The sequence below is a fragment of the Rhinolophus sinicus genome, linkage group LG07 (assembly GCF_036562045.2).
Source record: "Rhinolophus sinicus isolate RSC01 linkage group LG07, ASM3656204v1, whole genome shotgun sequence".
Lineage (NCBI taxonomy): Eukaryota > Metazoa > Chordata > Mammalia > Chiroptera > Rhinolophidae > Rhinolophus > Rhinolophus sinicus.
The window spans coordinates 72,696,940-72,709,467 of NC_133757.1; the positions used below are offsets into that span (position 1 = coordinate 72,696,940).

The window sequence follows — 12,528 nt, forward strand, 5'->3', positions numbered from 1 at the left end:
CCCAGCCTTCCCTCCCTCCCCCACAGGGGCAGCTTGGAGAGGATCCACCCCATCCTTAGCGACCCCGAGACCCCTGTGGTCAGCTCCTAGAGGCCTCTGCATGGTCCTGGGCGGGGCTCAGGCCTGGTCTTCTAGCTCCCTATAAGACTGAGCAGGGCAGTGCAGCCCACCGCAGGGCATGAGCAGGGAGGGGCCTGGCTCAGGGGGGGCCATCTGGAATAGAGAAAGAAGACAAAGGCGCAGCGGCAAGTTTCTGTCCAGGAAGTCAGATTATACATTTTAGTAATGGGCCAGAGAAATGAGGCATCGGGCAACAGTGCAGGACGGGCCACAGGGAGAATAAGAGATCCGAGAGCTGGGGTTTGGCGTCAATCTTACAAAGTGTATAAAGAATCTGTTTCTCTACAGTAACAAAAAAACGAAAGGCTACAAGAGCAGTTGTATATACAAAACACGGAGATATTGCTTCACTTGCAAATAGATTCCTGACCAGACAGGGAGACAAGACAGAGGGAAGGGCACAGGGAAGGGTGGGGAGCGCGCTGCGTGCAAAAAGGAGGGGAGAAGGGAGGGGGGTCTTCTCCCAGCATAAATCTGCAGGCAGGAGCTGGAGTCACGCACGCACGGGAGAGGCTGGAGGTCAAAGGCATGTGCCGGTGCTGGCTGTGCGTGGGGAGTGGGGTGCCGGGAGCCTGTGTCTGCCTACCCGGCCCCCGGGTCACATACTCTTCAGGCTTCAGCCCATAGGGGGTTTCTGGGTGGGGACTGAGGCCTGATGGGCCAACTGGCCAGAGAGGGAGGGAGGCAAATGCTCCCTGGAGTCTGCTGTGGAAAACTGGAGAAGCCTGTTCAGCATGCCCATCCTCTTGCCTCTGGCTGGCCCTGTCCATCGGGCCACCCTCTCTGCCCTGCCCAGAAGCCCAGTGGGACCCAAGAAGAGCAGGTGCAGCAGCCAGGGCTTTGGGTTTTCCTGGGGGGGGGACAGGAGGTGTCGCTTGACTCCTGCTCTTCCAAAGACCCAGTTGGCTGTGCAGAGCTCAGTGGGAGGGTGGGAACCAGTCACGGAGGGACAGAAAGGGTCAGGGCAGGGAGGACAGCGCGGTGAGGGGTGGGCAGAGGACGAGGACGTGCACGCACACTCAGGTGAGGTGCGGGGTGGTCACAGGTTCTGACAGCACTGTAGCTTGTTGGGTTTCTGTCCATCGGTAGTGGGCGGGACGCTGATGTCCACCACGTTGTTGCCAGGGGACTCGTCGTGCGCTGCGCGGTCTGCTATCTGCTTCTGTGACACGATGCGGTAGATCTCTGCAATGAGGGGAAGCGGGTGAGCCCTGCCTGCAGTGACTGCCTGTAGGACTCATCTGGATGCCACCTCCCCTGGGTAGTGCCCCGGGGGCTGTGTCCAGGGCCCCGCCCAAGGGACCCTACTGTGCCCTACCTGCCCCCATGACACAAGGGTTCCCCCTGTGTACTCAGCAAGGGCAGAACACATCTGGTCACAGAGGTCCCCCCCAGCCCAGGCCTCTTCTTGAAGATCAGATACCGCCTCCTCCTCAGAATACACTCCCAGAAGTCCAGGGGCTCTGCGCCTGAGGCCACCTGCCTCCCCAGCTGGCTGTGCCCTGGTGGAGCTATGGCAGGACCCACCCACCAGAGCTGAGTCCAGGGGGGGGTCTCTGGGTCCTGAGTGCCAGCAGGGGTGGGATCCCCTGACCTCCTGGAACATGACATGTTTGTCCTCCTGTCCAGACTGACTGGCAGGTTTAAAGAATGAAGGTTCAGGGGCTGCATGCAGGAGCATGGGACCAAAGTGGCTGGTGCCCTTCCCATGCCACCCTCAGTGGGCCCGGAGGGGCTCCTGTGGCCCTGCCAGCCCTGGAACCACCTGTGAGGATGTTCTTGAAAGCTTCCTCTACGTTGGTGGAGTCCAAGGCTGAGGTCTCAATGAAGGACAAGTTGTTCTTTTCTGGAACAGAAAGAATATTGCCCAGGTGAGTGGAGCGTGGTGTTCCCCTGCACGCTCTTGGAGACCCTGCCTGCTGCACCTGGCCTAGGAAATGAAGGGCTGGGCCCAAAGGGGTAGGACCGAGATGCCCACTCCTGGTGCGGAGGCTGGCACTGAAGCCAAGGGAAAATGGGAGGGGCCTAGAGAGGACTGACTGCCCCCAAATACTTCTCCGCCACCTTAGTCAGTCTCGCTGTCAGAGCTGGACCCTGCGGGAGGCCCTGGCCGAAGTGAAAGCCCTCTCCTCTAGCTGGCAGGCACTTACCTGCGAAGGCACGGGCCTCGTCAGTGGGCACGGCCCGCAGGTGGCGCAGGTCGCTCTTGTTGCCCACCAGCATGATGACGATGTTGCTGTCAGCATGGTCCCGCAGCTCCTTCAGCCAGCGCTCCACGTTCTCATACGTCAGGTGCTTGGCAATGTCATATACCAGCAGTGCGCCCACTGCGCCGCGGTAGTACCTGCGGGGATGGGGCCGGGCCCAGGTGTGAGCTGCCTGCTAGCGCCCCACAGAGACCCAGGCTCTGCGGGCAGCGGCTCAGGGCCCACGCACAGAGCCAGTTGAGGGGCAGCCATCCCGGCCTCACAGGAGGGCGCCCGTCCCAGACTCAGCCCAGGACTCTGGGGGCCTGAGGAGGGAGTTTAAGGCCTGGAAACAGAAGACACCCACAAACTCAGCCACACAGAAGGGAGAAGGAAACAGTGCCGTGCAGGGAAAGGGCTGCTGCTGGGCAAAGTTCTGTGCCTGTCATGGCCTGGCCCAACCTGGAGGGATTATGGAGATGGGGAGGTGAGCAGGCCTCAGTGGAGGGCATCCACAGGACAGCACGTGAAAAATGGGAGAATGGCCGGGGGTTTGGACAGGTCTAGGAGGAAGCAGCTCGAGTAGGTCCTGATGGCTGGGTGGCCACAGGGAGGTAAGGGAAGACTGGGAACATGGCCAGACAGGGTGGGCTGAGCAGGCAGGGCTGGGGAGCGGGTTGGATGAAGAGGCCCACACCAGGCCCCGATAACAGCCCTCACTGTGCAGCCAGCACCCAGCAAAACTGCAGTGCCTCAGAGGGACTCCAGGGTCAGAGGGGCCGTGGGACATGCCCATCAGGGGTCGCATTATGGTCCTGAGGGTCCCACAGCTGCTGGGCCAACTATTGTCGAGGCTGTGCTCTCCCCTTCTTCTTCTGCCCAGCTCCCACCCACCCTTTGGGGCCCGCGGCCCCCGCATCTCCTCAACCCTGCCACTCACGCGGAGGTGATGGCGCGGTAGCGCTCCTGGCCGGCAGTGTCCCAGATCTGCGCCTTGATGGTCTTGCCGTCCACCTGGATGCTGCGGGTGGCAAACTCCACGCCGATGGTGCTCTTGCTCTCTAGGTTGAACTCGTTGCGGGTGAAGCGGGATAGCAGGTTGCTCTTCCCCACGCCCGAGTCCCCGATGAGCACCACTGTGGGGACGACAAGGGACATAGGTGATGCTCCATGGTCCAGACCGGGCAGCACCACCAGGGCAAGACCCATGAGCCACTCATGTCCACCCACAGAGCCTTCATAGCATTGCCTTGGGTGCTACAGACACGTGACAGCCCACAACAAGATGGAGTCAGAGATGTCCTGGAGCCCCACGCCAGACGCACCACATTTCCCAGTGCAGAAGCCAACAGCAGCTCCGGGCTTCCATAAACACAGCCACTGTAGACAGCACAATACCCCTCCCTGTGTCTGATCCTTCAGAGCAGGGCTGTCCCAGCTGGGGCACAGGGACCTAGGCATCCCAGCAGGCAGGGGATCCATCAAACCCCAAACCTCCATTGCAATCTGGTGGCCGGAGTAAGCTCCCAGGCTGGGCAACCTTGGGCAACTAACTTAACCTCTCTGGGCTGCCTTTTCCACAAGGGTGAAGAGAAAGACGGGAACAAGAGTCACCTCAAGGAAGGGGACACAAGAACTTGCGGGTCAGAACTCAGCCAGCACCCAGCCCGCTAAGACAGGTGGGGGAGGTATTATTACTATTGTCCCACTAGGTTCCTACCTACAAGGGTCTGGCTCTGGAATTTCAAGTAATAGCAAATGAGAAGCTTCACGTCCCATGCCCACCCAGCTGCTTCCTCATGGGAAAGCTGCTGCAAGCAAACCAATATACAACCCAGCACAGCCAACTCACCCACGTGAAACAGGAATGTGCCCTCTGGACGCAGCCTGGAGGAGACAGAGCCTGCTACCCCTCCTATCCCAACCGCAGGGTTGGACCGCCCTGCAGGGACGTCCAGGATAGAGCCCTCTTGAAAAGGGCAGAACAGGCCTGGTCCGTCTTCTCCCTTTAAGGGTGGGGCCACGAGAAGGGGTCCAGGAAGGGTCTGGGCTCTGGAGGGCCATCCTCACCCAGGGCACACTGGTGCTGACTTATATCCGCGTGTGCGCACACATGTATAGGTATATGTTCGGCGCAGATGGAACATATAGAAGCCTGACCAGACACCCCAGCTTTGAACCACATGGACCCTCAAGTGTGGGTCTTGGGCTCTGGAACTGCGGGTGGTTCAGCTCAGTGGAGAGCCAGGTGGCTGCAGGCTTGGTCACCCTCAACCCTGATAAAAAGTTTCTCCTCAATTAAAACTGTTATGTGTGTGTATCCAGATTCACCCTCTTTTTTCTTTTTTTTTCTTTTAATTTTTATCGGGGAACTGTGTGTTTTTCCTATCAGCCCCAAGTCGTTGTCCTTCAGTCTAGTTGTGGAGGGCGCAGCCCAGCTCCAAGTCCAGTTGCTGTTTTCAATCTTTAGTTGCAGGGGGCGCAGCCCAACATCCTATGTGGGAATCGAACTGGCAACCCTGTTGTTCAGAGCTCACGCTCTAACCAACTGAGCCATCTGGCCGCCCTCACCCTCACTTCTTACCACCTTCACTGCCAGTACCCTAATCCAGGCCGCCACCATCTCTCCCTGGATTGCTGAGCCAGCCTCCTCCCTGGTGTCTTCGAGTTTACTCTCATCCCCAACCAAGAAACTGTTCTCCCCTCTGCAGCCACCAGAGGGCGCCCGTGAGCACCTGAGTCAGGTCCTGCGCCTCCTCCACCCACATCCCTCCAGACTCCTCCCTCCCTCGGGGTAAAAGCCCAAGTCCTCCCCTGGCCCACAAGGCCCTGCACGACCTGCCCCTCCCTGTCCTCACCTCCTCTCTCTCCCTCTCACTCACTTTCCTCCTGCCACATGGGCTCCCTCGGGACTCAGCAATGTGCAGGTGCAAGCTGCCCTTTGCCTGGAATGTTCTTCCCCAGGAACCCACCTGCTTCCCACCCTCATCTCCTCTGTGTGGCATGTGTCCCCTCCCTGCTGTCCTCTTAACACTCCCCACTCCCCTGCCTTGCCTTTCCTTCACAGCTCTCCCCACCCTCTCACACTGGCCAGGTTTCACTTATTTGTTGTTTGCCAGTCTGTTTCAAGGGCGGGAGCTCGGACAGTCTGGTTCCCTGCTGTATCCCCAGGGTCTGGCACAGGGCCCTGCACACAAGACAGAGTGAACAAACAAATGATAAAGTGGCTACGGAGCCTCCCAGGCCCACCTCCTCCCTCACTTGGAGGATGCCAAGGTCACCATTCTCAGGCAACGGTGGAGGAGGCAGCCCCATGACCCACCACACTCTGGACTGGCTGCTTCAGAGCCAAGAACAATATGAACAAGAAGAACGCTTAAAAATGAATCTGTGCTGTGAAAGCCTTTGATTCTCATCACCTCACAGAAGCCTCATGTAGCCCATTTTACAGATAAGGAAACTGAGGCACAGACAAGGGCCTCAGACAAGGCCCATGGTGAGCAGAAAGTGGCAGAGCAGAGGTCTGCGCAGGCTTGCTCCCACTTCTCAACTGTGTTCACCAGGGCCACCCAGCTGAAAAGTGGTCTGGCAGGATTTGAACCCACGTTTTCTGGGTCTAGAGCTGAGCTCAGAGGTCTGAGTTCAGCCTCTTCCTATCCCACTACCTGGAGCATCCTGACCCCCTGGAGTAGTTGGCAAACTCCTGCTCATCCTTCAAAACCCCTCGGTTCAGGCCACTTTTCTCCCCCAAATCACCATGTGGCCTGGCCCACAAGATCTGTGACGACAGGACCAGTGTCCTGACTTCAGAGACACATGGAAAACAGGAGGAGATGGATATGGGCCTGCCGAGAGCTCCCAACCATGCTGGCTGGGCCCCAAATCGACTCCCAGGCCATGTAGGGCCAGGCTGGACTGACTGTGGGGCCCACCATCCACACCCCCAACCCCTCACCTCCTTCCCATGGTGGCCACAGGAACCTGGCCAAGGCCGGTGAGGTCTTTTCACAGTTCTCACATCCTCAGGAACAGAACAGGAAATGAGGAGAGTCCCTTTGGGCTCTGCCCTGTATCCCCCACCTCTCACTTCCTTCCCAGCTTTGTCCCAGTGTCAGGGTCTCCTTAGCCCCATTAGTTCTGACCTGGCCCAGCCAACAATGTCCTCAGCCCCACAGGCCAGGCCCAGTCCTAATGGCTTTATTATTGAGTTCTCGGGCCACCCTAGAGACAAATGTCATATTATCATTCCCCATGTACAGTTGGCGACACTCAACCCAGAGTGACCAAGTCCTCCAGCCCAAGGTCACCCTGTGAGAACAGGGGAGGCCAAAACAGGACGAGGGCCACCAGCCACTGCCCAGAAGAATGTCGGGAAGGCCGGGCAGCCCAGGCACTTCCTGGCACAGGTGCCCGATGCAGAGAGGTGGCCAGCAGGGCAGGGGCCGGGCTGGCCCTGGGTACACTCTGGGAATGAGAACAGCATTGTCAAAGGCACAAGTGATCTGTTGTCTTGGGGAAATAAAGGGCCCTTGAGGCCCCCAACATTTCCACAGAAATGAGTGGCATCACTGGCCAGGAAATGGCCTCTCTGGACCGGCCACTTGGCTGGCAGGGCAGGCAGGCGCAGTTGGCAAAAACAAAGAGCTGGCACCTCTTGAAGGCCTGGGTCCTCTGGCCTACCCCATGGCAGTGTGGCCCCCCAGGGGCCCACACTCTGAGGTTCAGGCAGACTGAGTGGCCATTCGAGTGAGGGGCAGGCTCCCCTACTCCAGGCAGAGCACGACTTCACCACTGCTCCAGGAAGTGGCCCTGACTGCCCCAGGGACCAGCCCTTGGGGGCAATCCTGTCACAACTATTCCCAGGGGAATCAGCGAGCAGAGGGGAAGTGCCCATAGCTGGGGCACAGGCAGGGCTGCTGTTCGCAATGAGAAGAGATGGTGCAGTCAGTTCCTAGACCAGTGGGCCTCATGGGGTTCCGCCCAGGCTGCAGAGCCAGGAGGCTGCCTCGGGAGCACTTGGCAGAGAGAGAGAGGTGAGCACGGGGGCTGGCCTGTTTCCCAGAGCCGGCTGCCACTCTCTTCTCGCCCCTTCCCAGAAGGACTCACAGATGGGGCCGGGGTGGACACAAACCAGAGGACAGGGTCCTGGGCCACCGTGCAAGCAGCCCACATCACCACCTCATGGGCCAGGTGAGTGGCTGGAGGCACTGGGAAGGCTCAGTGGCCCTTGAGAACACCAATGCTCCTCCCACTGTGGACCCTGCAGCCCGGTCTATCAGAGGAGAGGTCGGGGAGTCCCCAGGGACTGATCGTCAGGCTGAGAAAATGGCCCACAGCTGACAGGACAAAATGTTAGCAGGATAAATGTGAGAACCTAAAATTAGGTACAAATAAACAACTTCACTCCTGGGGAAGCGGGGAATGTACAGAGAGGAAAATAACCACCACATGGGGAAAACACCCCGGGGGATCTGCTGGCCTTGGCCATGGAGGTCAGGGGAGCCAACATGCGATGTGGCAGCCAAAACAAACAAGCCTGCTGGGAGGGCTGGATGGGGGCAGCCAGTGTCCCAAAGTGAGAGGTCTGGCCTCCCTGTGCCCAGCGCAGGGACAGGGGAAGGTGACCAAAGCCTGGGGAAGGCTGGGCACAGGGTAGCGGGCGAAAGGATGGCTATCCCCTTTTCTCCTAAAGGGATCCCCACACCAGGCAGCAGGGCTGGGGAGAAAGTCGGCCCTTGTTAACCCTTCCGGTGCAGCTGTGTCTTGGACGTCTCTCTAACATCCAGGTCTGACCCTCTGCAGGCCACAGGGTCTCGGGAGGGGCCGGAAGGGTGCAGCAGTCATGTTTTTGTCTACCTGACATATTTAGGGCAAGTGATGTGATGGTAGCAGCTTCCTTCCTCCCTTCTTTATCTGACAAAGTCAAATAAGAGTTTATTTTTCCTATTTAAGGAAGTGAAAACCTGAGTGAATGTGAAGACAAACATTAAGGGATAATAAGGGGGTCCTTGGACAAGGTGTAACTATGAAGGGGAGGGCTCAGAGGACCACAGTTAGAGGAACCCTGACCTTGTGGATTAGATTTTCACTTGCAACCCGGCTTGAGAAGGTCAGCAGGGCACCTGCTGGACTCAGAAAGGGAGGCCAGTGGGGTAGAGCTGCAGGGCAGGCAGGCACCCTTTGCCAGTTGTCCCAGAAGCCAGATTAGTGTTTCCAGGAAGTGAACTAGAGACAAGTCCTGGGAAGTACACAGCTGTTCCACTGCCCCTGACCCAGTAACGGTACTTCTGGGAACATACTTCAAGGAAGTAACCCAAAGGGTAAAAGATGATTAGTGCAAACATTTGGAGTTGGGTTATTTATAACAGCACACAGTTGAAAATAACAAGCAGGAATGACCACAGAACCCTGCAGGGAATGCCCCCTGCCCTGGCAATGCCACAGCCAGGCAGATGCCCAGCCCTGACCTGGGAGCAGCTGCCTCAGAGCAAGCTGAGTAGAGACAGGCACCAGCTGCAGCAGGACTAGAGTCCAGACCACCTGTCACCAGTCCCAAAAGCCCTGACAGAGCTTCCCCTGCTTCTAAGGTGACACCGCAAGACTCAGTCAGCACCACAGCCTTAGCCTGAAGCCTGCTGACCACACGGTCTTCTCTGCCAGTGACATATCAACCTGCAGGCGTTCCCAGACCCCACAGTGCTATGCGAGGATTCTGGGCTTTTTGCATGGGCACTCCCTTTACCCAGTAGCCTTTCAACACATGGATATCCCAGTTAGGGAGTGCTCCACTCACTCTCCACATCCCCAACGTCCCCAGGCCCCTAGATGCTTGATGGTCAGCCGAGGCTAGCTCCAGACCCAGGAGCACTCCCAGGGATGGCCAGGATCCCCTAGCGAGTGGAAGATGCCAACAGCTGGTGTGGGAGGCAGACCCTCACACAACAGGCAGCAGAGCAAACATACCCTGCATGGGCCCAGGAGTTAGCTCTCAAGGGCAGCCACTGTCAGCCAGGGAGCCCAGCACCGACAGCAGAAGACCTGGCAGAGGTCCAGCTTGGCACAGAAGGTGCTGTGAAGCCAGTGACCCCTAAACCAGCCCAGCTGAGAGACGGACTCCAGCGACATGTGGTGAGTCTCCCTAGCTTATGAGGCAGGGTGAAGGAGCTCTCCCGCTGGCCCCAGGCCAGCAATGGCTGCCTGACCTACCTAGGCCTTACTTGAGGCTCCCAGAGCCCTCTGTCCCTCCGGCAGGGAAAATCATCCAGCAGGTTGGCCCAGACCTGAGGCATCAGCGCGCATGTGTTGGGGGAGGCGGTCTGACAGCCCACTCCGTGATCCGGGTGCAAGCTCCCCGATACACTCCCTAAGTGGTAAAGCTCACAGCTGGCCTGGGTTCAAATCCTGCTCCAACACTTATTCATTGTGTTCTTGTCTTGTCTCCCTGGACCTCCGTTTCCAGACTGAATAATATTGACCTCAAAGGGCTGTGGTGAGAATTTCAATGAATTCAGGTGTGTAAAGTACTTAGAAAACTGCAGGTACTTTGGGTAGTGTTACTAAGAGTTCTAAGAGCTATGAGAGAGAGAACTGTTAACGACCAGACCTGGGTCCAGCACACACAGTCCCCTCCACCAGGCGCCCCTCCATGAAACCCAGGGTCCGCACCCAACCCAGTGTCCTCCACCACACACCTCAACACACATTATCCACCCCTCCCTTCCGGGCTCCGCCCCCAGACGCAGTCACCAATCAAGTCTGCTCCCGCCCACCCCCTGAAGAGTAACGCCCCAAACGCCCAGCCCACTTATTGGACACGCCCACCACGTCTTAGCCCCGCCCCCACCCCATGGAGTTTTCCACCCAACCCGGCCTGACAAACGCTAAGCGGTCCCGCCCCCTCCAGGGGCTCCGCCCCTAACGGCCTCTCCCACCTCGCTCTGGGACCCACCCCCTCTGGGCTCCGGCCCCGCCTCGGCGCAGCCAGGGCCCTCAGGCCTCTTTGTGCCACCCGCTCCGCATGGTGTCGTACCCCCACACAAAGCTGATCGAACCCGGGCTGCCCCGGCCTTCCCGGCTGCTTGACCCGCCGGGCCCCAAGCTCCGGGCTCCGGCCGAGGCCCAGCGGCCTGGAGGGCAGCTACGGCCCGCCTGTTCGCCGTCTCGCCGCCGCCCCCTCGCCCGTCTGTACCCCACCGGCCTTACCTTTGAATAGGTAGTCGTATTCGTCGTCCCGGGTCCCCATTGTCCTGGCGCTTCCGGCGGGATCGGCGACTCCGCAACCCCACCACAAACACCCTGCGGGGGCGGAGCCGGTGCCGCGCAGAGCGGCTGCCAGATGGCCAATCAACGGCGAGTGGCGTAGCGACCGGCACCCAGAAGAGCCAATCAGAGGTGGAAACAGAGCACCCGAGGTGGGCGCAGACTGGGATCCACCCTCCTTGCCCTCGGTCTCCCGGAGAAAGGCGGAAGGAATGCGGACTTTTCTGAAGTGACGGTCGCGTCATCCTATCAGAAGCGGACTCAGGAGGCGGAAGACTGGAAGAATGAAACAAATTGACAGAGCGAATAGCCAATAAGAGGCTTGATTCAGACCGGGCCCGACTAACAGGACCTGTCCAGGAAGGGAAATGGAGCTACGTCCAGGTGATGTTACGCTATTTAACGTCCCGATGACGTCATAGGTCAATGCGTGCCGCTCTGGGCCCCCTCCCCCACCCCAATTAATGACCGTTTCCGGGGGTCCTCTGCGCGGCGTCTTTTCAACCTAGAGGTCCTCTCTCCTCTGTCCGTTGCAGTTTTCATTCATATGTAAGTGACTCATTATGTCAACCCACTGCCTCAGTTTCCCTCTTCTGTATAACAGGAAAGAAACACCTCATTGAAATTTTTGAGTATATTTATGGATCATTTACCTAAACGTACTCAACCATCCATTTTCTGTCATTAAGTCTTTGTGTAATAAATATTTATAAATTCTTACTGAGCATCAGACTTTGTCCAACTTGATCTCCCCTTCTCTGCCCCTTACCCTGTTTTATTACACACACACACACACACACACACACACTGCCCTAGGATTTATCACTACCTAACCTTAAAGTATGTATTTCTTTCTTGGTCCATTAATCTGTTTAGTTTCTATCCCAAGTCAACAGAATCATCAGTCCTATGAGGGCAGGGACTTGGGCACAATCACTGCTGCGTCCTCAGTGCTCAATAAATATTTGATATGAGATGGATAATGTAAGCACAGAGCTCATGTGCTAGTTATTACAACTGCATTATAATTATTATTGCCTTCTGGACCTCATCCCTGGGATGTCCATCAGGCGTCCCAGACACCAGTTTGGCCTCCTTCCCCCTTTTCCTGTTGTCTTCATCCCGACTCCACCCCATCATCAAAGCCACAGGTCATGTGCTTTTCCCTCTTCATCGTTTACTCCCCTGCCCCTGTCTCCCACCCCCTCTCTCAATTGCTATTTTCTCTCTCTCCTTCCTCCTAAATTTCTGACCAGTTCTCACCCCTTCCCCTGCCACCACGCTGATCCTGGCCCCATCATCACTGCCTGGACCTGTACAGTTGCTTGCCTACCTCCAGCAGTCAGAGGGTGTCTTTTAAAACATGAGAGTCAGCACCTGAAACTAATAATCAAAACAAAACAAAACATGAGAGTCAGATCGTCTTCCTCCCCTGTTTAAAAATCTTTTAATCCTTCCTTTAATAAGCATTTACTAAGCACCTACTAACAGCGCTCTAGGTGCTGGGGATGCACCATTGAACAAGACAAAATCCCAGCCCTCATGGAGCTGACAGTCTAGTGGAGTCAGGAGGAAGAAGCAAGTAAACAACACTCACAAGATAATTTCAGAACGGGAGGCATGTAATGAGGGTGTGGGGGCAGAGCCCCAGAAAGTAGTTTCCAGGCTCTCGGCCTCACGTGGAGGAGTGCTGGCTCGGGTAGTAGATGGCCGTCAGCTGTAGCCAGTTAGCCAATTAGCCGCTAATATAACTGCTGTGGCTACACTAGAGAGAAGAGAAGAGAAGGAAAAGAGAAAGAATGGGGGCTAGCAAGAAGATGGCGGCTGGGCTGGCAAGCGTGGATGGCGGTTTGCGGACAGTGTGGATCCAGCCTCCAGTGAGAGTATAGTGCCGCCAGAGAGAATATACTGGTATGACTCCCCTACTTATGACTCCGTGGGTGTTCCTTTTTGGCCTCACCAT

At 57.3% G+C, this 12,528-nt stretch overlaps 1 protein-coding gene across 1 annotated transcript; it reads right to left on the bottom strand.

Annotated features, from left to right (window-relative positions):
- Positions 1-250: 250 nt before the first annotated feature.
- Positions 251-10,703, bottom strand: RAB11B (RAB11B, member RAS oncogene family). Its single transcript, XM_019711955.2, has 5 exons — positions 10,509-10,703; positions 3,247-3,442; positions 2,271-2,464; positions 1,886-1,966; positions 251-1,305 (listed from the first exon to the last, which is right to left on the bottom strand). Exons 1-5 carry the CDS (start codon positions 10,546-10,548, stop codon positions 1,160-1,162), a joined length of 657 nt encoding a protein of 218 aa, XP_019567514.1. The 5' UTR covers positions 10,549-10,703; the 3' UTR covers positions 251-1,159.
- Positions 10,704-12,528: the final 1,825 nt, after the last annotated feature.

Excerpts from the sequence above, each read along its gene's own strand:
- RAB11B (XM_019711955.2), bottom strand. The coding sequence starts at position 10,548 with ATGGGGACCCGGGACGACGAATACGACTACCTATTCAAAG. Across the intron at positions 1,967-2,270 it reads CGAGGCCCGTGCCTTCGCAG|AAAAGAACAACTTGTCCTTC; the intron begins GTAAGTGCCTGC and ends TTTCTGTTCCAG. Across the intron at positions 1,306-1,885 it reads TTTCAAGAACATCCTCACAG|AGATCTACCGCATCGTGTCA; the intron begins GTGGTTCCAGGG and ends CCCTCATTGCAG.